General features: G+C 44.4%; 5 protein-coding genes across 5 annotated transcripts; 1 reads left to right on the top strand and 4 right to left on the bottom strand.

The window, feature by feature from the left end:
- Window positions 1-1,111: 1,111 nt before the first annotated feature.
- On the bottom strand, window positions 1,112-1,955 carry H1-1 (H1.1 linker histone, cluster member). Its single transcript, XM_058554026.1, has one exon. The coding sequence runs from the start codon at window positions 1,916-1,918 to the stop codon at window positions 1,265-1,267; it is 654 nt and encodes a 217-aa protein (XP_058410009.1). The 5' UTR covers window positions 1,919-1,955; the 3' UTR covers window positions 1,112-1,264.
- Window positions 1,956-5,781: 3,826 nt separating this feature from the next.
- On the top strand, window positions 5,782-7,084 carry LOC131414068 (histone H4). Its single transcript, XM_058555113.1, has one exon. The coding sequence runs from the start codon at window positions 5,797-5,799 to the stop codon at window positions 6,106-6,108; it is 312 nt and encodes a 103-aa protein (XP_058411096.1). The 5' UTR covers window positions 5,782-5,796; the 3' UTR covers window positions 6,109-7,084.
- Window positions 7,085-12,542: 5,458 nt separating this feature from the next.
- Window positions 12,543-14,567, bottom strand: LOC131414066 (histone H4). Its single transcript, XM_058555111.1, has one exon. It carries the CDS (start codon window positions 14,546-14,548, stop codon window positions 14,237-14,239), a length of 312 nt encoding a protein of 103 aa, XP_058411094.1. The 5' UTR covers window positions 14,549-14,567; the 3' UTR covers window positions 12,543-14,236.
- Window positions 14,568-19,042: 4,475 nt separating this feature from the next.
- LOC131414049 (histone H3.1) lies at window positions 19,043-19,544 on the bottom strand. The gene has a single exon (XM_058555093.1). The coding sequence runs from the start codon at window positions 19,501-19,503 to the stop codon at window positions 19,093-19,095; it is 411 nt and encodes a 136-aa protein (XP_058411076.1). The 5' UTR covers window positions 19,504-19,544; the 3' UTR covers window positions 19,043-19,092.
- A 944-nt stretch (window positions 19,545-20,488) lies between these two features.
- LOC131414053 (histone H2A type 1-B) lies at window positions 20,489-20,966 on the bottom strand. The gene has a single exon (XM_058555097.1). The coding sequence runs from the start codon at window positions 20,934-20,936 to the stop codon at window positions 20,544-20,546; it is 393 nt and encodes a 130-aa protein (XP_058411080.1). The 5' UTR covers window positions 20,937-20,966; the 3' UTR covers window positions 20,489-20,543.
- Window positions 20,967-22,156: the final 1,190 nt, after the last annotated feature.

Genomic DNA, 22,156 nt, shown 5'->3' with positions numbered 1-22,156 from the left:
ACGGATGGAGAGAGCCAAGCAAAACAATGGAGAAAAAGAAAAATACCATTAAAAAAATAGAATAGTGATTGAAGAATTTGTATGCTCATATGTAAAAATAAAGTTTTACAACTAATTGAGCTGCATTAAGTAAAAGTGAGTAAAGCTGGCTCGTCATATACTGTTTTTTTCTCGGATGCAAAAAAGACGTTATTAAAATCTGAAACCCCGGATTAAAACTTCCAAAGCTTAAGAGGGCAATTCTGCGACAGTGTCCCCAAGTACTTAACGTGGTATAGTGCCACTAGGATCGAAAACCCTGCACACGATGAAATACGATCTAGTTAGGTACAGAGTGGGATTTTCAAATATTATCCAATCAGGGCAGTCCTGTTTCTATACACAGAGAAACCGGGTAAAAGCTTTCGGGCTTTAGCTCTAAAATTCCATTGCAAACAAGCTCCTTTGTCCTGACTTTGGCCGGAAACTAGAGGACAGCCCGAAAATCGACCCCGGGTAAGGCGCCAAGCAAGCAAGGGCGACCTGCACCGTCAGGGCTTGGCCATGAGGGCGCCGAAGGAGGCATGCGAAGCCTATCTGGTGGGGCTCTCGAGGATACCAATCTAGACGAGTGAGACACCGGCATTCCCAAGGACAGCTCGCCCGCCACATTTGCAGAGGGCGTGGTTAAGCCATAGGTTTCGCCGATTACCCCAAAAGCATTTCTCAGGGCCACCTAACTTAGGAAAAGGCCGCTTTAGCAATATTGCCGCCTGAGAACGCAGTGTCCCCTGAACGGATGAGACCAAGTAAATCTTGAGTATACAAGTGAGTACGTGGTACATGCTCCTAGCCTAGGCCAGGACTTGAATCACGGCTAAAAATAGTTGCCATTGATGGTTAATTAGTTTGGGGTGTGGGACCTCAGGGTAGGCTCAACGAGTTCCCCAGCTATTATGTGAATTACACGCGGAGTTGTAGACTTCTCGCAAGACAAGACTAGGGGAGTAGCTCCCATACTTGGCTGCATTTGAAGCCACCTGGGATTTCGAAGAGAGCTTTATCTAGTAGGTAGGAATTAACTTAGAACCCCAGTGAGAATTTGTCAACCTCAAAGTAGACTCTGATATGGAGCCAAGACTAGTTTAGAGCACTCTGTATTTGCATGAGATCGAGTTTCATCTATACTGAACCAGACCTGCGTACTCAAGCTCTTTTTTTGAAATACGTTGGTGGCTCTTAAAAGAGCCGTTGGGTTATTAGAATGAGCTTCCAACTGCAACTTTTACTTTTTCTTGGGCGCTGCCTTCTTGGGCTTGGCAGCCGTCTTTGGCTTGGTCCCCTTTGCCTTAGTCGCTTTGGATTTCACAGCCTTCGCTTTGGCAGGGCTCTTAGCTACTTTCTTAGCTCTTACGACCTTGGGCTTTTTGGGACTCTTCGAAGGCTTCTTCGGCACTGCAGGCTTCTTGGCCTTTTTCGCAGTCTTGACACCTTTCTTAACAGCAGCCCCTGTGGCCTTCCTGGGCTTCTTAGAAGCACTCGTTACCTTAGTTTTCGCTGCCACCTTTGTGGTGCTGGGCTTCGCTTCTCCAGAAGCCCCTTTCTTGTTAAGCTTGAAAGAGCCCGAGGCGCCAGTGCCTTTGGTCTGCACCAGAGTACCCTTGCTCACCAGGCTTTTGAGGCCCAGCTTGATGCGGCTGTTGTTCTTTTCCACATCGTAACCTGCAGCTGCCAGCGACTTCTTAAGCGCGGCCAGGGATACACCACTGCGCTCCTTAGAAGAGGAAACGGTCTGCACAATCAGCTCTGACACAGAAGGGCCTGCAGGCTTTTTCTTGGCAACGGCTGTAGCCATCACAGGTTTCTTCACTTTCTTGCCAGCTGCAGGCTTCCCAGGTGGAACAGCAGCAGCTGGAACCGGCGGCGCGGCCTCAGACATGACGACAGCGGAAAAACACCGAGTAAACCACTAGAACCTGACAAGGCAGAAAGACGCCTGAGGCCCCGGCGCGAGCGTATTTATAGGGCGGGGCCGTGCTCTGATTGGTGCGCGCTGGCGCCCGCCCCTGGCACCCTAGCGCCCCCTGTGCCGCTGCCCTCCTCGCCCTGTGGCAGAAGGGAACCGCGGGCGGCTGGGGCCTGTTGTCCCGCTCTCCTGCAGCGCGCGCTAAGGCCTCCAGACAGCAACCCCACGCGCTTCATGAAGACAGAAATAACTGCAGGAAAGGGTCGGGCTCTGCCGTCCATTAACATTAAGAGGGTACTGCTTCTCTTTGAAGTTCTTTTTTTTCTTTTTCAGGGTTTGGAGTGGGGGTAAAGAGCTGTTTGTAAGTGAGGCAATCATGTAATAATCCAAGGAGTTTCACCTGAAACTTCACCTAGAGGAAGTATTGTCAGGGACATTCGTTTCTAATTTGCAGTACACATAACATTGTGTCTCGAATGGTTGGGGAAGGAGAGAGGAAAGCAAGGGGGTGTAGGCCTCGCCTGCGGGTTTAGGACAGTTCTCGTAAATGTCATTGCCTTTCCTGCCTTTCGCTGAAGAACGATATATCTGGTGAAGACATTTTGGTCAAAGGAGAATTGTAGAAAACAGCGGAACTCGTTAACACCGCTATTAACACTGAAGCTGCACATGTGGAACACAATATGCAAACAATTTCTATAATTGCAACTTATTTCTAGACCAATGCACTTCATGAATCTTCGCTATCTTTTCATCCTTACAACATACCCCAAACAGGCGCTACCGTTTATAACTCGTGTTTCCTGTCAGCATATTGTATTCAACAAAGATTTATATAGTTTAAAGTCTGGCAAACGACAGGCACTAAATAAGCGCTGGGTGGAGTAAACGGTTTCTTGATAGGCATTGTGCCAGGGGGTTTAGGTTGCCTTAGTATGAAATCGGGAGGGCACAGCCCCGGGGGGATATTTTAGAACAATCTTCCTTTGTTTGTGGCTGTAAAGAGCACTTAACAGCGTCAACGATGCGAAAACGATTTCACATTGGGAACCAGACTAACTGAGAGAATACAATGCCCCTCTCACAACCCTATGCTGGGTAACCAACATTCCCTCTCACAATTCTGCTCTGGGCAATCGCCTAGCGGCTGGGAGAAGGCGGCAGTGACGTCTCCTTCCCGCGCGCGCCACTGCGGTTTTCAAACAAGTCCGCACCTGGCCTAAACAACTCGAGCTTCCCAGGTTTCCCTCAAACAACCTAAGAGCTTGTTACCAGCTTGCGGCCAATAATGTAATGGTCCCAGACGCACATTCGTCCATTTTCTCTACCACCCTTTCCTACTTCCCATTTTTTTGCGTCTATGTTTTCAAAAGGCACCATGGAAGTTTTGAGAATTTGGAAGAGAACAATTGGAACTATGCCTCTTAGGTTGAAGAACAGTAACACAAATAAACAATTTTCCTCCAAGGCCAGAATGTTTCGTAAATGAACATTTTTTTAAAAACAAACTTTTAAGAGTAATAAAGGAGGTTTCTAATCAAACGCAGCTTTTAAAACTGAAATGCTGGATTCAGGAGTTTCTCGTTGAAATAATGGTTTTTGCCTTCTGTGTGTCTGTTGGCTTAAAATGGAAACTTTCTATGCAAATGAAGGATGCTAGATCGGCTTTCTTAGTGGCTACTCAGTTAATAGACCCAACCAATCAAAAGGTAGAATCTGGTCTACCTCATCTTATTATAAAAGGATCACATTCGGTGTTTTCAAGCTTGAAATTTTTAAAAGAGCTATAAAATCAGCTTTTGGCAATGATAACTTGTCCTTATTGCCGGTTGGAATCCAGTTATTGGGCGGAGTCCATCGCCTGCTCCGCAAGAGCAACTGCTGGGAACCATTGGGGCTGGCGCGCTTTGTGTACCCAGCGGCGGTGCTGGAGAACTTGACAGTCACCTCCATTTTGCAGCTGGCAGGATGGACTCCAGACATTAGAAAACAAGTTTCAGAAAGCTTGAAGTGTAGAAGTCAGAGCATAAACATTTAACAAAAAGATGCCTGATAGGAAATATTTATGCAAACGCTAGTGTGATTTTACTATGCTTGAAAGTATGTCTTGTAGGTTGCAAAGAAATTTATCAATTTAAGCATTAGAAACGGATCTCGTTTTTGAAAAAGGTTTCGGAAATTTGTAACCCGATATCGGATTATCGATCGGGGAGGGCAAAGAGTACATAATTAGGGCCAATATTCCTTTAATTTTTTCCCCCCAAGAACTAAAGAAATACACAGAATGGGAGAACTACAGTATCAATGAAGTCAATGTCTTTAGTTTTATGAAGAAGTAATGCTCAAAGCATTGAATTCAGATTATGAAAATCAGATGTGGAAGAAGGGAACCTAAAAAATTTGAAGAATTGAAGATGGAACCTAGTGACCAATGAAACTGCACAGTTGTTGGAAGTTTTAAAGATAAGCCAATCAGAGCCTGGAACATATTTAAATATTTTTCTCATCCAATCACTACACCGTATGCACTATAAATACTAGTAATGCTTGTGAGTGACATAATTGCGCGGCTGTTCAGTGTGTTTCTATAGCTACTTTTAGGTATGGCTCGCACTAAACAAACTGCTCGTAAGTCCACCGGAGGGAAGGCTCCGCGCAAGCAACTGGCTACTAAGGCAGCTCGCAAGAGCGCGCCCGCCACCGGCGGCGTGAAGAAGCCCCACCGCTACCGGCCTGGCACGGTGGCGCTGCGCGAGATCCGCCGCTATCAAAAATCTACAGAGCTTCTTATCCGTAAACTGCCGTTCCAGCGCCTAGTACGCGAGATCGCGCAGGACTTTAAGACCGACCTGCGCTTTCAGAGCTCGGCCGTGATGGCGCTGCAGGAGGCGTGCGAGGCCTACCTGGTGGGGCTCTTCGAGGACACCAACCTGTGCGCCATCCACGCCAAGCGCGTCACCATCATGCCCAAAGACATCCAGCTCGCTCGCCGCATCCGTGGAGAGCGGGCTTAATTAATTACACTACTGGTTTTTTTTTTGCCGACCTAATTCCAACCAAAGGCTCTTTTCAGAGCCACCCACGTTCTCAAGTAAAGTGGCTGTAAAAAATTACTAGTTAACTCGTCGTTTAATATAACTAGCCATATCCCTGATAATGAAAGGATATGCATTGGCAACACTGCCGCGTTATGGGTGTTTACTTTTCTCTAATCACTGCATATGCGAACTGACTCTTTATAAATGTTAAGTAGTACTGCTTACGTCGTAATAAAGAGCCAGTTAGTTTTCAGAAAGATGCGAAAGAATTGGCATTTGAAGTGCATTAAATATGGCGTCTTGAGCATCAGTTGTAAAGCAGACGAACAGGAATAGTATAAACGGTCTTTTAATGAAACGATTAGATATGGACAACCAGTCAAACATCTTAAAAACCTAGTTTGTCATTAACCATAGACTACTCATCTTACATTTCTACTTTTGATCTTGATAATTTTAAGATTGCCGAAATTTATTATTGTGAAATGATCTTTTTGCTTTAAGTATTTCTTCTCTCCTATTTAGAATATTTTTGGAATCAACGAATTTACTTTAAGCCTAGTTCCTCGAAGCAGTTAAAACAATGTAGCCTAGTGAAGGAAGCAAAGACCAATGGTCAAGCTGGGCTCTGTTCCTCCCCCTGCGAGTTTCCGGGGATTGGAGGAGGGATTAAAGGCGGGGACTGTTGTCGTCACATTTCCCGCCTGCGCGCTTTCAATTCTCTATATCTGCTAGGGGCGGGGGGAAGTGGTTATATAAGGATCGGCTCTCTAGTTCTTTGTCACTTGCTGTTGGTTCGCTTTTGGGAGGACCATGTCTGGACGCGGCAAAGGCGGGAAGGGTCTGGGTAAGGGAGGTGCTAAGCGCCACCGTAAGGTGCTGCGGGACAACATCCAGGGCATCACCAAGCCCGCCATCCGGCGGCTGGCCCGGCGCGGCGGCGTCAAGCGCATCTCTGGCCTCATCTATGAGGAAACCCGTGGTGTACTCAAGGTCTTCCTGGAGAACGTGATCCGGGACGCCGTCACCTACACCGAGCACGCCAAGCGCAAGACGGTCACCGCCATGGACGTCGTCTACGCGCTCAAGCGTCAGGGCCGCACTCTCTATGGCTTCGGCGGCTAAACTTGACGACTTTGCTACCAGGACTTTGCATTACTCAACCAAAGGCCCTTTTCAGGGCCACCCATCTACTCAAAAAGGAGCTGTCTCAGTCGCTAGCCACGGCGCTTGAGTCTGCTAGTTAAATGTTGTAGTTTTAAGAGACCCGTGAATTGCACGATGGCAGGAATTGAAAGCAAAATTTGCTACCACATTTGCATATACCCGTAACTCCCTCAGGTCGACAATGTATTTTCCCCACTTTTGCCTCTAGTAACTGGATACGGGTAGGCAAGCAATGATATTACAACTCTTCAAAGACAAGTGGAAAAGAAGCAAGTACGGTAAGGAACTTGCCTGGGCTTCCAGGAACAAAGAGGAACACTGCCCAATCAGCAAGCCCCATCCGTCGCTATCAACCAATCAGAACTGATGATCTCATGTGGTTCCCCGCAGCGAGCCAGAATGGGGGATGGGAGAGCGGGCGAGAAACGCCAAAGCACTGGTTTAGGGAATTTTTAAAATTTGTCTCTTTATAGATTATGAAACAGAGACATCTAAATGTCCCTCGATCATGTCCTGAGAACAGTACTAAAATTATCGTCACTAATAGATTTGTCTCGATTGAAAAAGTAATCTGAAATGGTGGGCAGAGGAGGAAACCGGATTCAGAGTGCCGGAAAACCCAGGGCCCTGGATTCAGAGGAAATTAAAATCGGGTTTATGGAGAGAACGCGCCTCTCCGTGTCAACACAGCCCTCAGCAGTTAGCCATACTTTTTTTCCTTCCTTCACAGAGGCATGGAAATTAGGGTGATGGAAATGTCCTAAATCAGATTGTAGTGATGGTTGTACAACTAAGGAAATGTACTAAAAATCATTGCATAGTACAAAGTGGGTGAATTTTATGGTATGTAAACTATATCTCAATAAAGCTGTTTTATATATATATATACATATGAGGCAGGGTGGCAGAAGATGAGGTTGGTAGCGTAGGCACTGTTGGTCTGTGAAAGGCCTCTCCTGCTAAACGTGGAAGTATGGGCCTGGTCTAGTCAGTCCTAGCCACAGAAGGTTTTAAGCAAGGGTGTTCCCCGTCCAATTATGTGTTCCAGGAGCATATCAGACTTTAGAACTCAGCTGGAGAGGGGACGTGAAGTCACTTGAAGTTGGCTGATAGAAAAACATCTTATTCCCATCTAAAGAGATATTCACAAATGCCTTTGTCCTTAGGTATTTTTTTGGTATTGTGTTTTAGAGGGCTGTTAGCTTCAGCCAGTGTCTCTCCTAGCTTTTTAGGTCCCATTTTCCACCTGATAACTGTCCTCTAAGATTTCTTGGGGAATGATAAAAGTACCTAGCCAGGCTTAATTTACAGAGGAGAATTCAGAGCTGCATCCTGGATGGCCAGAGGAGCAAAAATGGGCCGGGTTGGGAGAGTGGTCATCTTGTGTCCTCCATAGCTGGTGTTCCTTCAACAGATATTTATTAACCTCAGGTAATGTGTCAGATACTGTTGTAGGCATTGGGGTACACCAGCGAGCAAATCAGACACAGTACCCTGTCCTCGACCCAGAATATATGTAGAGAGGTGTGTGATACAGATTACCTATATGGGAGGGGAGGTGTGGTTGCTATAACAATAGAAACACTAGCTTCTGTTATGGTCAGCCAGCCTGGCTTCTTTAGATCATAGCCTTGAGATAGTATCATGCACATTTAGTCATACCCACCACCACTCTGGGTGAAAACCTCTGAGCCTGCCTCAGTCCTAACACTCATGAAGTCCTTGCTCAGAACCAAGATAATGCTGCCTGATTTGCCACTTCTGCATCATTCTTCAGATCTAGAGAAAAACTGCCATGCTCATAGATTCAGGCAGCAGCAAGTCAAGGAATTGAAGATGGGCAATCAATGATGGCAGCACTCTGGTGAGCCTGGGGGTTAGGGAGGGCCTGGGGACTTGTGTAGAAAATTCATTCAGGCATTCTTTCAACTGATGGGGTTCAGGACATGCTACCCCCTAATATGGCACCTTGGCATGTTAAATATCTTAAGCTCAAGGAGTTTGAGAAAATGGCAGAAGCATGAAAGTCATTCTGACCTCCCCTCACTTCCCTCTTCTCTGAAAGCAGGACATAAATCTCCCAAATGAAAAGTACCCTCTCTGTACCAGGAGGAAGGGGGACATCCTTGTCACCAGAGTGTGAACAAACTTTGTTACTTCTTTGCTGTTTTACTACGCCTAGCCCACACCCCATTGTCTTGTCAATTCATCACAAATTTATTGTTTCTTTGTGTAAAAGAGATAAAAGCCTCCTGCTCTGGTCACTTCCTTGAATTTGATATCTTTGTGGGGCTCCTGTACATATGTATGTAATTAAATTTGTTTTTCTCCTTTTACTCTTTTTTTTTTTTTTTTCCATTACAAGGAGGCCTCAGTCAAGAACCTAGAAGGGTAGAAGGAAAATTATTTTTTCTCCTCAACACAATAAACCTTCGTAGATTACCTATTAGATGTCATCCCCATTCTAGGTTCCAGGGATACTTCAGGAACAGAACAAAGTCCCCACTTTCAATCCTTTCAAGGAATTATATTCTAGTTGGGGGAGACAGAACAACAAACAAAAAATAAATATATATTGTTACAGGTGGGGATACATATGCTATTTTAGTAAATGAGCAGAAAGGGGTATTATTTTACAAGGAGTGCTCAGGGCAGGTCTCTTTCATAAGGGGATGTTTGAGCAGAGGCCTGAATGAAATGAGTTCTGAAGCTATGCAGATATACAGTGAAAGGTAGCAGAATACGGCACCCCAAAATATGCCTCTTCGACATAAATATTATTTTGAACTAAAGGCACTTGAAAAACAGCAGGTGCAAGAAGTGTGCTCTGACCTCTCCTTTTTCTTCTTGAAAGCAAGAGATAAAGTCCCCATAGGGAAAGTGTCCTTCACATACCAGGAGGAAAGTAACATTCTTATCACCAGGGATGGGGAGTCAAGGCCAAGAGAAATCTATACAAAACTTGTAAACTAACCCTTATGTTCCTAGTCACTTCTCTACAGTTAAGTCCCTAGCCCAAGCCGCCTTGCCTTGTCACGTTTTCACAATTGACTACTCTTTGTCCAACTCAGTATATAAGTGTTCAATTCTAATTCCTTCTTTGGGTCTTCATTTCTTTGTGAGGGTGCCTGTGTCACGTAAAATACGTTGATGTACCCTACCCCAATGTCTATATGTATAACTATATATGTATATTTATATTTATATAAATATAAATAAATTCTATGCTTTTCTCTTGTTAATCTGTTTTATGTCAATTTAATTTTTAGGCCCAGCAGAAAACCCTAAGAGGGTAGAGGTAAAATTTTGTCTCCCCTACACCAGGATAAGATACTTCTAGAAAGAAAGAAAAATAAGTACAAAGCCTCTGATACTGGCACATGCTTGGTCCATTCCAGAAAGAACAAAAAGTTCAGTGAAGACAAAGACATGTGATAGAGAATAAGGTTATAGGGTGCCAGGGGCCAGATCAGGTAAGCCCTTCTAGGTAGGGTGACCAACCCACCCTCTTTGCCTGGGACTTTCCAAGTTTTACCACTGAAAGTCCTACATTTCCAGAAACCCCTCAGACTCAGTCAAACTGGAATTTTTGTTCACCCTCCTTGGAGGATATGGTAAGGACACTGGCTTTTATTACGAAGAAAATGGAAATCCATTGGAATGTTTTGAGCAGACAGTGGACATGACACCTTTTAAAAGGATCACTCTTGCTGCTGGGTAGAGAAAACAGTAGCCATCAAGAGTGGAGGCAGAAAGACTAGTTAGGAGTCACTAGGGCCATAGGGACAAAAGGTGACTGTGGCTTGCCTTAGAGCAGCAGCACAGTATGTAGTGAAAGGTGGCCTGGTTGAATTTGAAGATGGAGCTGCCTAGAGTGGATAAAAGTTGTAAGAGAAAGAGGTCAAACAGGAATGTAAAGTTTCTGAACTGAGCCACTGGAAGAATGGAGTTACATTTATTGAGGTGGAGAATATTGGAGGAAGGAAAGATTTATATGTCAAGATATCTATCTATTTTGGGGCCGGCCCTGTGGCTTGGCGGTTAAGTGTGCGCGCTCCGCTACTGGTGGCCCCGGGTTCGGATCCCAGGCGCGCACAGATGCACCGCTTCTCCGGCCATGCTGAGGCCGCGTCCCACATACAGCAACTAGAAGGATGAGAAACTATGACATACAACTATCTACTGGGGCTTTGGGGAAAAAAAGGAGGAGGATTGGCAATAGAGTTTAGCTCAGAGCCGGTCTTCCTCAGCAAAAAAGAGGAGGATTAGCACAGATGTTAGCTCAGGGCTGATCTTCCTCACAAACAAACAAACAAACAAACAAAAAAAGATATCTATCTATTTTGGACAATTTTGAGATGCCCATTAGAAATTCAAGTAGGTATGTCAAATATGCAGTTGGATATATGAGTCTAGAGATTAGGGGAGAGGTAAGGGAGATGATTTATATTGCAAACACTATTTTTCTAAGATGATATGTTTTATTACGTTTGAAGTGGGTAGAAGGAAACTGATAAAGTTGAGCGAGGTGATTAAGGCTACTCTCCAAAAACAACCATTGAGAATAAGAAACAGCTAGAAGCTGACACTATCATAAGCTTTAGTGTAACTACAAGCAGACCTGACAGCTAGGCCATGGTGTTCTTCTGTTGAACAAAAACTATTTTATATAACACAGAACATATAAGTGGTGAGACTAGGCAAGGTCACCAAAAACAGAGAAGGGGCCCAAGAACTGAGCCAAAGGTACTCCAGAGAGTCTATACGAGAGTACAGTTTCCCTATTCTTTAGTAGGGCTGTGTAGTAGCCCATTTGTTATGGACTGTTTGTGTCTTCCCCAAACTCATATGTTGAAACCCTAACCCCCAATGTGATGGTATTAGGAGGTGAGGCCCTTGGGCAGTGATTAGGTCATGAGGATGGAGCACTCATGAATGAGATCAGTGCCCTTTATAAATAAGAGACCCCAGAAAGCTCTCTAGCCTATTCCCTCTGCCACGTGAGGACACATTGAGAAGACAGCAATCTACGAACCAGGAACTGGGTCCTCACCAGACACTAAATCTGTCCTGTCCGAATCTGCCTGAGCCTTGATCTTGGACTTCCAGCCTCCAGAACTGTGAGAAATAAGTGTTTGCTGTTTAAACCACACAGTCTATGGTATTTTTGTTATAGCAGCCTGAACTATGACACCATTTTATGGATGTAGATAATACGTTATCCAGTCCCTTCTAATGACAATTTACATTGTTTCCACTCATTTACTATTAGTGTGCTGCAATAAATTGTGTTCAAGTTCTTAGTGATCTCATCCAGTCTCACCATTTATATGCTGATGATTCCCAAATTTTTATCTCTAGTCCAGACCTCTCTCTTGAACTTAAGAATTTCACTTTGCCAACTATCTATTCGGTATCTCCTCCAGAGTCAGGGAGAGACATCATAGCAGAGTAATCAGGCAGCAAAGTTGTTTTCTTAAGCAGCCATTGATACATTTCTCAAGCAAATCAAAAATGCAAGATCATTCACTTGGCTGATTTATCACTTTGAGGACATACTTTCAAACAACTTTTTATAACCATAACGTAGTGTTTGAAAGGTTCGTTAAAAAAAAAAATCTTACAATTTACAGCAGGAAGAGGAAAGAAGAGATGAGCTGAGAGGAAGGAGGGAACTAGGGGGAAGGTGCAAGAGAGCCTGGAGATCCACTTTTACCACAAAGGAGGGAGATTCCTTACAACCTCAAAGTTAGGCCCTGCCAGAGGCCTGGGTGTTCAGAGGAAATTAGTCTTGAATTAGAACAGACACTCTTAGTCTAGTAAATGGGAATTTACAAACTGCTTAGCCAGAGGCTTAGGGAGGGGCCTCAGCCTGAGAACACAAATCAGCAATGCCAAGGCACCTTTAAACCCAAGACGGTCGGCTTTAGCGGGGTGACGACACTCAGGATGATATCTGGCTCAAACTCTAGAGGTATGACAGCGAAGGCCTGGCGCGTGCCACCCAGTGAAGGAGGAGGGGGCTGGGGTCTGGGGGTGTGAGGCCAAAGTGCAGACCTCTCCTGATGTCACTCAGGGCCAGTTACCGGACACAAACACAGGTTCTTTACCCACCACAGCAGAGGGGCCAAATAAAAACAGGACCACCAGGCTTATGGCAAGGAAAGAGTTTTTACTTTGGGTGACGTCAGCCGGGAGAGGAGAGCTCTCAAATTTGTCCTGTCTCCCCGAAAGATGGGAGGCCAGGGGTTTTAAAGGTTTCGAGGGAGAGCATGTGCTGGGGTTTTAGGTAGGGGAGGGAGAGCATGTGCTGGGGTTTTAGGTAAGGGAGGGGGAGCATGTGCTAGGGTTTTAGGTAAGGGAGGGGGAGCATGTGGCCGTGCTGGTTGGCACCTTCCCGCTGTTACTCACCAACGTGGGGTCTTCACCACAAGACATGCCAATAGTCAAGAGGGAAGGTGGTAGGAGAAAAAGGACTTTATTATTACAGCTTGTAGCAAGAGGGAAGATGGCTGAGTAATGTCTAAAAAACCATCTTAAGGGGGCATGAAATCTTACAGCAGTTATATAGGCCATTGTGTTATTGGGGAGGGGGTTAGGAATGTTGACCTTCTGGTGTTACAGACTGGGTGTGCCACACCAGATCTTTCAGTTTTCACTGATGATGGCTATCAGCATAGATTCTCTGTTCAGGGGTCATCACATTCCTAAGGAACTCAGAAAAGCAGTTATCATCTTATCGCAGCTGGGAGGTACATGCTGAAGCAGGGGTCTTAAAATCTACAGAGCAGTTAGATCTCCTGTAGGGTGCATATCCAGCTGGGTTGGTTTGTCAGAGGTCATTCAAAGTTACAATAGAATTTTTCTTTTCTACAATATGGCTTCCCTTATGTCAAGCTTGTTTTGAGCCCGAATCACCACCATCCTGCGTTTGGCTTTGAAGTCTGAATTTCTTTCCCTTAACTGTCTGGACTTTTTTGGTTAGTTTTCATCTTCAGCCTGCATTTGGCCTTGTGAGTCTTTATCTTGGTGTCTGGACCTTGATTTCCTGGGAAAGACAGCTCACTCATATACTAAGGAGGGACAGAAAGGCCTGGTTAGTTTTAAACAAGTTGATTATACTGAATATGCACAGCTGCAGTTAGCAAAGCTTATCTCAAAGTTTTTGCTCTTTCTAGCCCAGGGAAGATTTTTTTAACCTTTTCATGCTGGGTTTCACAAATACAATAAGAATTAACTCAGGGGCCGTCCCGTGGCGCAAGCGTTAAGTGCGCGCGCTCCGCTGGGACGGCCTGGGCTTCGCCAGCTCGGGTCTGGGCGGGCACCAACGCACCGCTTGTCAAACCATGCTGCAGCGGCGTCCCATATAAAGTGGAGGAAGATGGGCACGGATGTTAGCCCAGGGCCGGTATTCCTCAGCAAAAAGAGGAGGATTGGCAGATGTTAGCTCAGTGCCGATCCTCCTCACACACACAAAAAAGAATTAACAGTCTTGCTGGCAATGTCCTCTTTTAATCTATCTGGCTTCCTGCGAGCGGCTGGCAGCACAGCACATTCGCAGGCTCTCGTAATTTGAACAAATATTTAACGCTGCTACGGCTAAAAACGAGCTCGCGGTACTTAAGGACTACTGCCACACGGGAGAGCAACTGCCTCCTCGCTAAACCACAGCCTAGTTGATACTCCTTATACAAGGGACGTGGGATAGGCGGGATCCCTCTCACGTTAACGAGCTGGGGACTCCTGACCTTTCAGTCCTCCATTGGGGGTCCGGGGGCTTCCAGACATCTTTTCTTTCCAGTTCCATATTCCAGCCTCAGGCCCACGCAGTCTGCAGTCTCTATGCTCCTTCCTGATTGGCGGAAGGTAGGCGCTGCTTATTACACTGTCAACAGACAGACAGAGGGACGCCTGTCCTTAAAGGAGCCGACCATTTTCCCTAGTTACTACCCAAGGTAAAACCACGTTAGCGTTTAAATCAAGATTTATAACTGTAGTACGACTACAATACAAAAGCCACGCACAGCCCTTTCTGAGCAAGTGGGCGGCCCTGAAAAGGGCCTTTAGAAAGAAAAGAAATGAGGCTTTAGCCGCCGAAGCCGTAGAGAGTGCGGCCCTGGCGCTTGAGCGCGTAGACCACGTCCATGGCGGTGACCGTCTTGCGCTTGGCGTGCTCGGTGTAGGTTACGGCGTCACGGATGACGTTCTCCAAAAACACCTTCAACACGCCGCGGGTCTCCTCGTAGATGAGTCCCGAAATGCGCTTGACACCACCCCGTCGGGCCAGGCGCCGGATGGCGGGCTTTGTGATGCCTTGGATATTGTCGCGCAGCACTTTACGGTGCCGCTTAGCGCCTCCCTTACCTAGACCCTTTCCACCCTTACCGCGTCCAGACATGATTGCCTGAAGTGCCAGCCGGAGTAGTGAGACTGCTAATACGTCTGGAGTAATTATAAGCTGTAATCGGACCTAATTGAAAACTGAAAGCCCAGGCGGGAAACGAGGAACTGCTGACGCACCCACCAGCTCCGTCCCTCTCTGGGCGGTGATTCGGCGACTGTGGGAAAGAGAACAGAGTAAATCATTTCACTTATAATCTTTCGATGTTTTTGCTCTCGTTGCTATTTGAATCTGAAGCAATATCTTTGGCTGAAAATTTCAATAGGGCTTGTATTTTATGACAAAGTCCTGCTCTTTCTCCTTCAGAAGAGAGTGATTGTTAGCTGTGAACAGTAGCAGAATATGCCACCCCAAAGTATGTCTCTGGCAAAAGGACTATTTTGAACTGATTATTTTTAAGAAACATCCGACACAGGAGAATCTCTAAAAAGAGTAAAATTTACTCTTTTGTAAGGGACACTTACATTTATAAAAGAAATGTCAATTTTTGTCTCCCTTCTGTACCGGGAAGAGAAGGATGACTAAATCACCAGAAGATCTTGTCGATGGAGAAGGCATGGACATAATTCTGCATCACAACTTTACTCTTGTTTACTGTCGCTTTCCTTGTCGCCTCCCATAGCTGGCTCCCCGCTGTCCCCACGTCTTCTTTTTTTCTTTAGCTGAAGATGATACTTAAGGTGGTGGCTTGGACCAATTTAGGAAGTTTTGTGCAGTTTTCCTGGGTCTCTTTCAGGTACACCTGAAGTATATATGCGATTAAATTCTGTTTGTTTTCCTTTTGTCAATCTGCTTTTTATACAGGGGGTCTCAGCCAAGAACCTAGACAGGTAGAGGGAAAATTATTTTTCCTCCCCTTCAGGTATGTTGATTATTTTGAGCTGTAGGCCCTTTGAAAAACACCAAATGCAGAGATAGACTTTCCTGAACTCCACTTATCTTCCTAAAGACAGATCCTCCAAAAGGAACTCAATTGCCATAAATCCCTTCTCAGAGAGTTTCATTAACCAGGGAGGATTGACATCACAGGAAAGACTAAAAGTTGACACCACACCCAGACAAATCTTGTCACAAACTATCATACCTCCCATCTATTCTAAGTGTCCATTCATCTCTCTTAAAAATCATCTCTCTCCCCTCAGAGGCCTACATTCCCCCTCCCTTTTCCCTATTAAGATGGTATTTAAGTCTGAATTCTAAGCCACCTCTGTGAATTACTCCTTTTTCCCTGGGTATTTTCCATGTATGCATGAGGTATACATGTTAGTAAACTTCTGTTTGTTTTTCTCTTGTTAATCTATCTTTTATTACAGGGATCTCAGCTAAGAAATCAGAAGGGTAGAGGGCAAATTATTTTTCCTCCCCTACAGCTGTGTGACCTTGTAACCTTGCCTTTGGTTCCCTTATCTGTAAAGCTGGGGTAATGATAGGCCGCATGGGACTTTGGTGAGGCCTTAAATTAGCTAATATAAGCAAAGTGTTAGAACAGAGATAGGCACAAAGAAGTCCTTCATAACTGGGACTTATTTTTAGCTGTTATTGTACTTAAAGAATCTGCCTGGACTTAGCGTATTGCCCTGAGCTCTCATTTTCAGGCTTTTACTCCCAACACAATACTGATGACAAATACATCTGTATTAGTGAGGATATTTTTTAATCACAGCATTTAATAAAGTACAAGACATTGACGGATTCTGTTTTGTTTTTCAGACATGACATGTTAAAAATAGTTGTCTGGAAACGTTCTTTTGCACCCTCTCCCAAGGTGCATTGAGAATCTCAGCCTCCTGGCTTTCTTGCAGCCAAGCCTGAAGGGCAGTTCAAATCTCTATACCGACTTCCCACTGTTGTTTTAAATCTTCCTAAAACACTCATTGACCAGTAAGTCACTTCTGCTGGGACAACTGGAAGGGCTACCACTAAATTTTTAAGTCTGAAAAACACACTCTGACTTGGACTTCCTCTTCCTCTCCTCTGAGAGTCTAACAAACCAAAACTAGTTCTAGACTCCAACAGCATTAGCTGTAAACTTCAGCTTGTGGGGTAACATCACTCTGTGGTGCCTGGGAAAGAAAATCCCTGTTTGACAGAGGGCCTTGCAAAAGCCATTTAAAAGATACAATTTGTACATTAAACACCCCCTTTTTGTCTCCAGCCCACCTTAGTCCCTCCCCTAATATAAAGTAATAGATGCTTAAGGCAGTGATATTAATATGCTGGCGCTACCCTCCAGTCCAAAATGTTCAGCAAATTTTCTTTCGCATATGTGAATTTCTTCCATTCTTTGATTTTATAATATCTGCTGAAGTTTTATTTCTAAACTGAGCATAATCTATGCAACTAAGTCATGCCAAATGAAAAGGAAATTTAGAAGCTAAAGTTTGAGTTTTTATTTCAAATTTTTAAAAATCCTAGAGTACAAGGGAAAATGATACACAGCTCAGGAAAATTAATAGCATTTATATAATGCTATGTGTCCAAAAATCAACTCATATTATCCCAGTTATACCCAATATCTGAATGGGTAGTGTTACCACCACTTTTCTGATGATAGAGAAACTGATTTGTCGAAGATGACACAGGAAGTAGTAAAGCTTGAATTTGAACCCTGGCAAGCTAGCATTCAAATGCTGCTCCGTGTTGCCAGCTTCCAGAGTACATACTCTTGTAGAAGGATTAACAAGGTTATGAATTTTAAGATGGTGCTAACCTTTTTTCCTAGACCCTAGGCAGTTGTTCTGCTGGGGTGTTAAGTAAATGAAGACTTAAAGCCAAATGCATGTTCCTTGGCTGGGGGGTGGGGAGTGGGGGGAAGGAGCAGCCAGTCTTAGCCACTGTCTCCTGTCCATCTGACCCTCAGACAGTAATGGGCACTTTTACTTTTTTAAAAAGTTGTCCTTTCAGGCCCTGTACCTAAAACACCTGTTTTCCTACAGATACATAAAATCTGAGGGGAAAAAGTCAGTGTACATAGGAGCCAACACAGCTATACCAAGAAAAACCAAGATACTTGGACTTCAGCTGAGGCCCAGAGCTGGGAGGTAAAATCACCTTGGTTTAAGCCAAGGGCATTGGTGCCTCTGACAGACCCCTTATATGGGTAACAAGGTCTGTGGCAGGCAGAGTTGCTTGTACCAGAGTCTGGAAAAATGAAATGTTAAAAATAAAACAATACGCGCACACACACACACACACACACAGAAATGTCCTTATCATTTAAAAAAATGCAAATATTATATTGTAAACGAAAAGTTTTTTATTAAAACTCTGGAATGCAAATAAATCCAAGTAAACTACACAATTCAAGCTTAAAATTTTGGGTGTTTTGTGTTTTTCATTGTTGAGTTGTTCAAGTGATTTTATCATGGTGCATCAATTCATACCTCAGATGTAGGCAAAGAAAGAATTTTAGGGATAAGGAATAAGGTGTGAAAAAGAAAACTGCAGCAAAGCCTTTGGAATTGGTGACTGTCATGTTCTTCAGCATTCTGCATTGTTGTTCTAAAGTTAATTTGTAAAACATAGTGTAAAAGCTATACAATAAAAAAATGTTTTTCTGAAACAATCATTGGGTGTAATATGGAAATTAAAGTTTAAAGTAAATGTTATTTTTCTTCTTACATTCAGCCACTATTCCCATGTGAGTCACCTTCCTTCTAGTACTGAATCCCCAACTCCACAAAACATGAAAGCAACATCAATAAAAGGAAAATGGTTACGACTTGTAAATCCTATATTTGACTAGAAACTACAGCCAAGAATTGTGAAAAAACTGTGGTATAGCATACCATGGTGCATAGCCCTAGAAGAGATAAAGCAATGCAACCAAGAATATTTACAAGCAAGGCCACATATATAAAATTAATTTAGTAAGTAATAAAGGGGTTTGATAAATTATGCTTGGTCAACAGATTAGCAATTACAAAAAGTGGGTAGCTAGCTACAAAATATGCAAGCAGATACCTCCTTTACAACAGAATTTCAAGTTAATTTAAAAGGTAAAAGGAATAAAAAGATACACAAATGTTCTAAGAAATTTGATGTATATATATTGGGGTGTAAGGTCTAAAAATATATTGAAAAGATTAATGTATTTGAATTCTAGATTTCAAGCTTGTTTTTTGACCCTTAACATTTTACAAAAAACCTCATGGACGCCAGTGAACATTTCTCAGGTTACTCTCCTTCTTAGAGGTGAAATTACTCATAATAGTTTAATATGCTTAAGATCATGTTACCTTTCTCACTGGTTGAGAACTGCTCCAACTACTAGGAAAGCTACACGAATTTATCCTGGAGGAATGGATCAATATCCTACATTGTCCCATTGTTTTTGTAACTGGCGATCATACCCGCCAGCTCCTAATATACCTATTATAAGCTTAGTACTAATAATTGAAATTCCATTTGTAAGCCCAGTCACGTACTGTCTTTTACAAAATGGCAGGCAAATAAGCTATCACAGCTACTTTCACTGAAATGATTGGTGGCTCTTAAAAGAGCCTTTGGGTTCAGGGTTGGCACTCAATGGGGAAAACAGTTTACGCCCTCTCCCCGCGGATACGGCGGGCGAGCTGGATGTCTTTGGGCATAATGGTGACGCGCTTGGCGTGGATGGCGCACAGGTTGGTGTCCTCGAAGAGCCCCACCAGGTAGGCCTCGCACGCCTCCTGCAGCGCCATCACGGCCGAGCTCTGGAAGCGCAGGTCGGTCTTGAAGTCCTGCGCGATCTCGCGCACCAGGCGCTGGAAGGGCAGCTTGCGGATCAGCAGCTCGGTGGACTTCTGGTAGCGGCGGATCTCGCGCAGCGCCACCGTGCCGGGCCGGTAGCGGTGGGGCTTCTTCACGCCGCCGGTGGCAGGCGCGCTCTTACGAGCTGCTTTGGTTGCCAACTGCTTGCGCGGCGCCTTCCCGCCAGTAGACTTACGAGCTGTCTGTTTAGTACGAGCCATGACGACTGCACACGGAGAGTGTCTTCACAGACGCCAATGTTAAGCACGGAGCCATCCTTCTTTTATACACCCAGACCAGCAACTATTGGGCCCAAGAACATTCAAAAGTCCCCGCGTGCTTCCCGGATTGGTCCATCTCCGTGCCTGGCTGCCCGGATTAAGAGCTGCTTTCAGGTTGGTGAATGAATCCGAAGCCCTGCCCTTCACCGAGCTACGCTGACGTCATTTTATTGACCCTTTCGCTTCTCTGTCCACTGCGGGGAAACATCTTGCACTGAAAGCTTCCGAGGTCTTAAAATATAAAGCAAGGTAATCACACAAAGCAACGCGGAAACCTCCATTGGATTTTCTTTTTTTAAAGCAACCGTCAAAAATATTTTGGAGGTGCTTAGGGAAGTTTACAAATGGGCTGCATCTAAAATGATATTCAGATTTTCTTGAGTGTGGCACGAATATTGTGGACAATTAGGAAAACCCTCTTGATTTATAAGCGCCAAGTGTCAAGGATCTGTAACTTTCAATCGCTTCAGCAAGTGTGTAATGTATTTATAAACTTGAATCTGGAGAGGATGTGGGTGTTCCTGAACATCAACATAAAATGTTGAAGTTAATTTTTAAGAATCCGGCGCCTTTTTCCCTATTATTCTTTCGTTCTCCAATATGTGAAGCTTTGTGTTTGTGAATAAATTTTCAAAAGTCACTGCTGGAACCCGGAGGGCGATGCCCTTTCTGTTTAGACAGTCACCCATACCGTTAACCCGTTCAATGCTGTAGCTGCATTTACCATAGAGTCGTGTATGGCTTTTTTCCTTCACAGCCAGTGTTTCTGAGGATTTCATGAGGACTAAAGATTTCCCTCGGTCAACTTATTAGCTTTAATATCATTTCGTCTTAGTAGAGTACTTACATGGGCGGAATAATTAAAGGCATCACAGCTCTGTCAATGGAAACGGTGAGTGGCTCTGAAAAGAGCCTTTGTAAGCTATTTTCTTTTTTTTTTTGGTAACGGACCAAAAGACGGCCTGTACCAAAAACACATTTTACTTGCCCTTAGCCTTATGGTGGCTCTCGGTCTTCTTTGGCAGGAGCACCGCCTGAATATTAGGCAAGACTCCACCCTGCGCGATGGTAACGCGCCCCAGCAGCTTGTTGAGCTCCTCGTCGTTGCGGATGGCCAGCTGCAGGTGGCGCGGGATGATGCGCGTCTTCTTGTTGTCGCGGGCCGCGTTGCCCGCCAGCTCCAGGATCTCGGCCGTCAGGTACTCCAGCACCGCCGCCAGGTACACCGGCGCGCCAGCTCCCACTCGCTCGGAATAGTTGCCTTTACGAAGTAGGCGGTGCACTCGGCCAACAGGAAACTGGAGTCCAGCCCGAGACGAGCGGGTCTTGGCCTTGGCGCGAGCCTTACCGCCTTGTTTCCCACGTCCTGACATAACTACTTGAATAAGAAGCAAACACTTTCAAAGAAAGAGTAAGCGCAACATAGCACAAGTGACATCAAGAGAAGTATTTATAATAACTGGAGGTAGGCTGCGTGCAATTCTCCCATTGGCTGTCATTAACTAACCAATGGGAAATCAGAACCAGCATCCCTCATTTGCATAGAATCCCTCCATCTAGTCAGGTTTTTGTTTGCTCCAATCTAATACGGTCTGATAAACCTTTACTTTAATACTAATTTAATACTTTAATCAGTTTGGTTTTCTCAAAATGCTATTCTTAAACGCAATCAGAAGCAGGATTTATTTGTCCTCATTGTTCTGACTTTTGGCTACTGATCCTTTTCCAGCATTGTGTCTCATGATTTTGAAAAGGAATAAAGGCAGAGCAATTTCTAAATAGATGACATTCAAGAGGTATTTCTGTGCCAGGCATTGCTTTAAGTCTTTTAAACCTCACAACAGAGAAAAGGGAGAAAGAAACAATTCTCTGTCGTAGCCCAAGTCTTCTTAAACTATCTGAACAATTAAAACTGAAGGCAAGAACTGGATGATCCAGCCGCTGACGTAGGACAGCAATTCTTCCATTTCATTCACATCTTACATATGAGGCTTTCTGGGATCACGTTGAAGGTATGTAGAGTGAGTACTGTTCTCATTTTAGAGATTGCAAAACCGAGAGACCCAGATTGGTTTTTTAGCTTGCTCAAGGTGACATTGAGTTAATGAGACCAAGGACTCCAAACTCCTGGCGGGAAAAGTCTGTCATCATTCTCTAGCGCCATTTCCAAACCTCCTACCCTCCTTTTTTTCTCATTTGGCTACAACACACAGGATTCTGGTTATTTCGGAAAACGTCTCCATCATCCTCCATATCCTACTGCACCCCTTGTTAGAGGGCTGAAAACACTGAAGCACACAAGTGCAAGGAGTCTAGGGGCTCTTTTAGGAAATGAGGGAACAAACACCCCATAGCACAGAAATGCTTACAAAGAGATTACTGTATGTATTATAAAATGATATATTAATATTATACAGTCCTTGCCTGGTCTAAGCTCTCACATCGAGGAATATAAAGTCAAGAGAGACTGCCAAGAGAAATCTTAACTGTTTTTCCTTTTGTGATCCATGAGATAGAAGTAGATGGGGCCTAGGTGGAGGTGGATAATTATTTTAGAAATTTTTGGAGGCTCAAGCCTAAAAGTCTACTGAGT

The sequence above is a fragment of the Diceros bicornis genome, chromosome 14, assembly GCF_020826845.1.
Source record: "Diceros bicornis minor isolate mBicDic1 chromosome 14, mDicBic1.mat.cur, whole genome shotgun sequence".
In the NCBI taxonomy this organism is placed as follows: Eukaryota; Metazoa; Chordata; class Mammalia; order Perissodactyla; family Rhinocerotidae; genus Diceros; species Diceros bicornis.
This window is presented reverse-complemented; position numbering and strand designations above follow the sequence as displayed.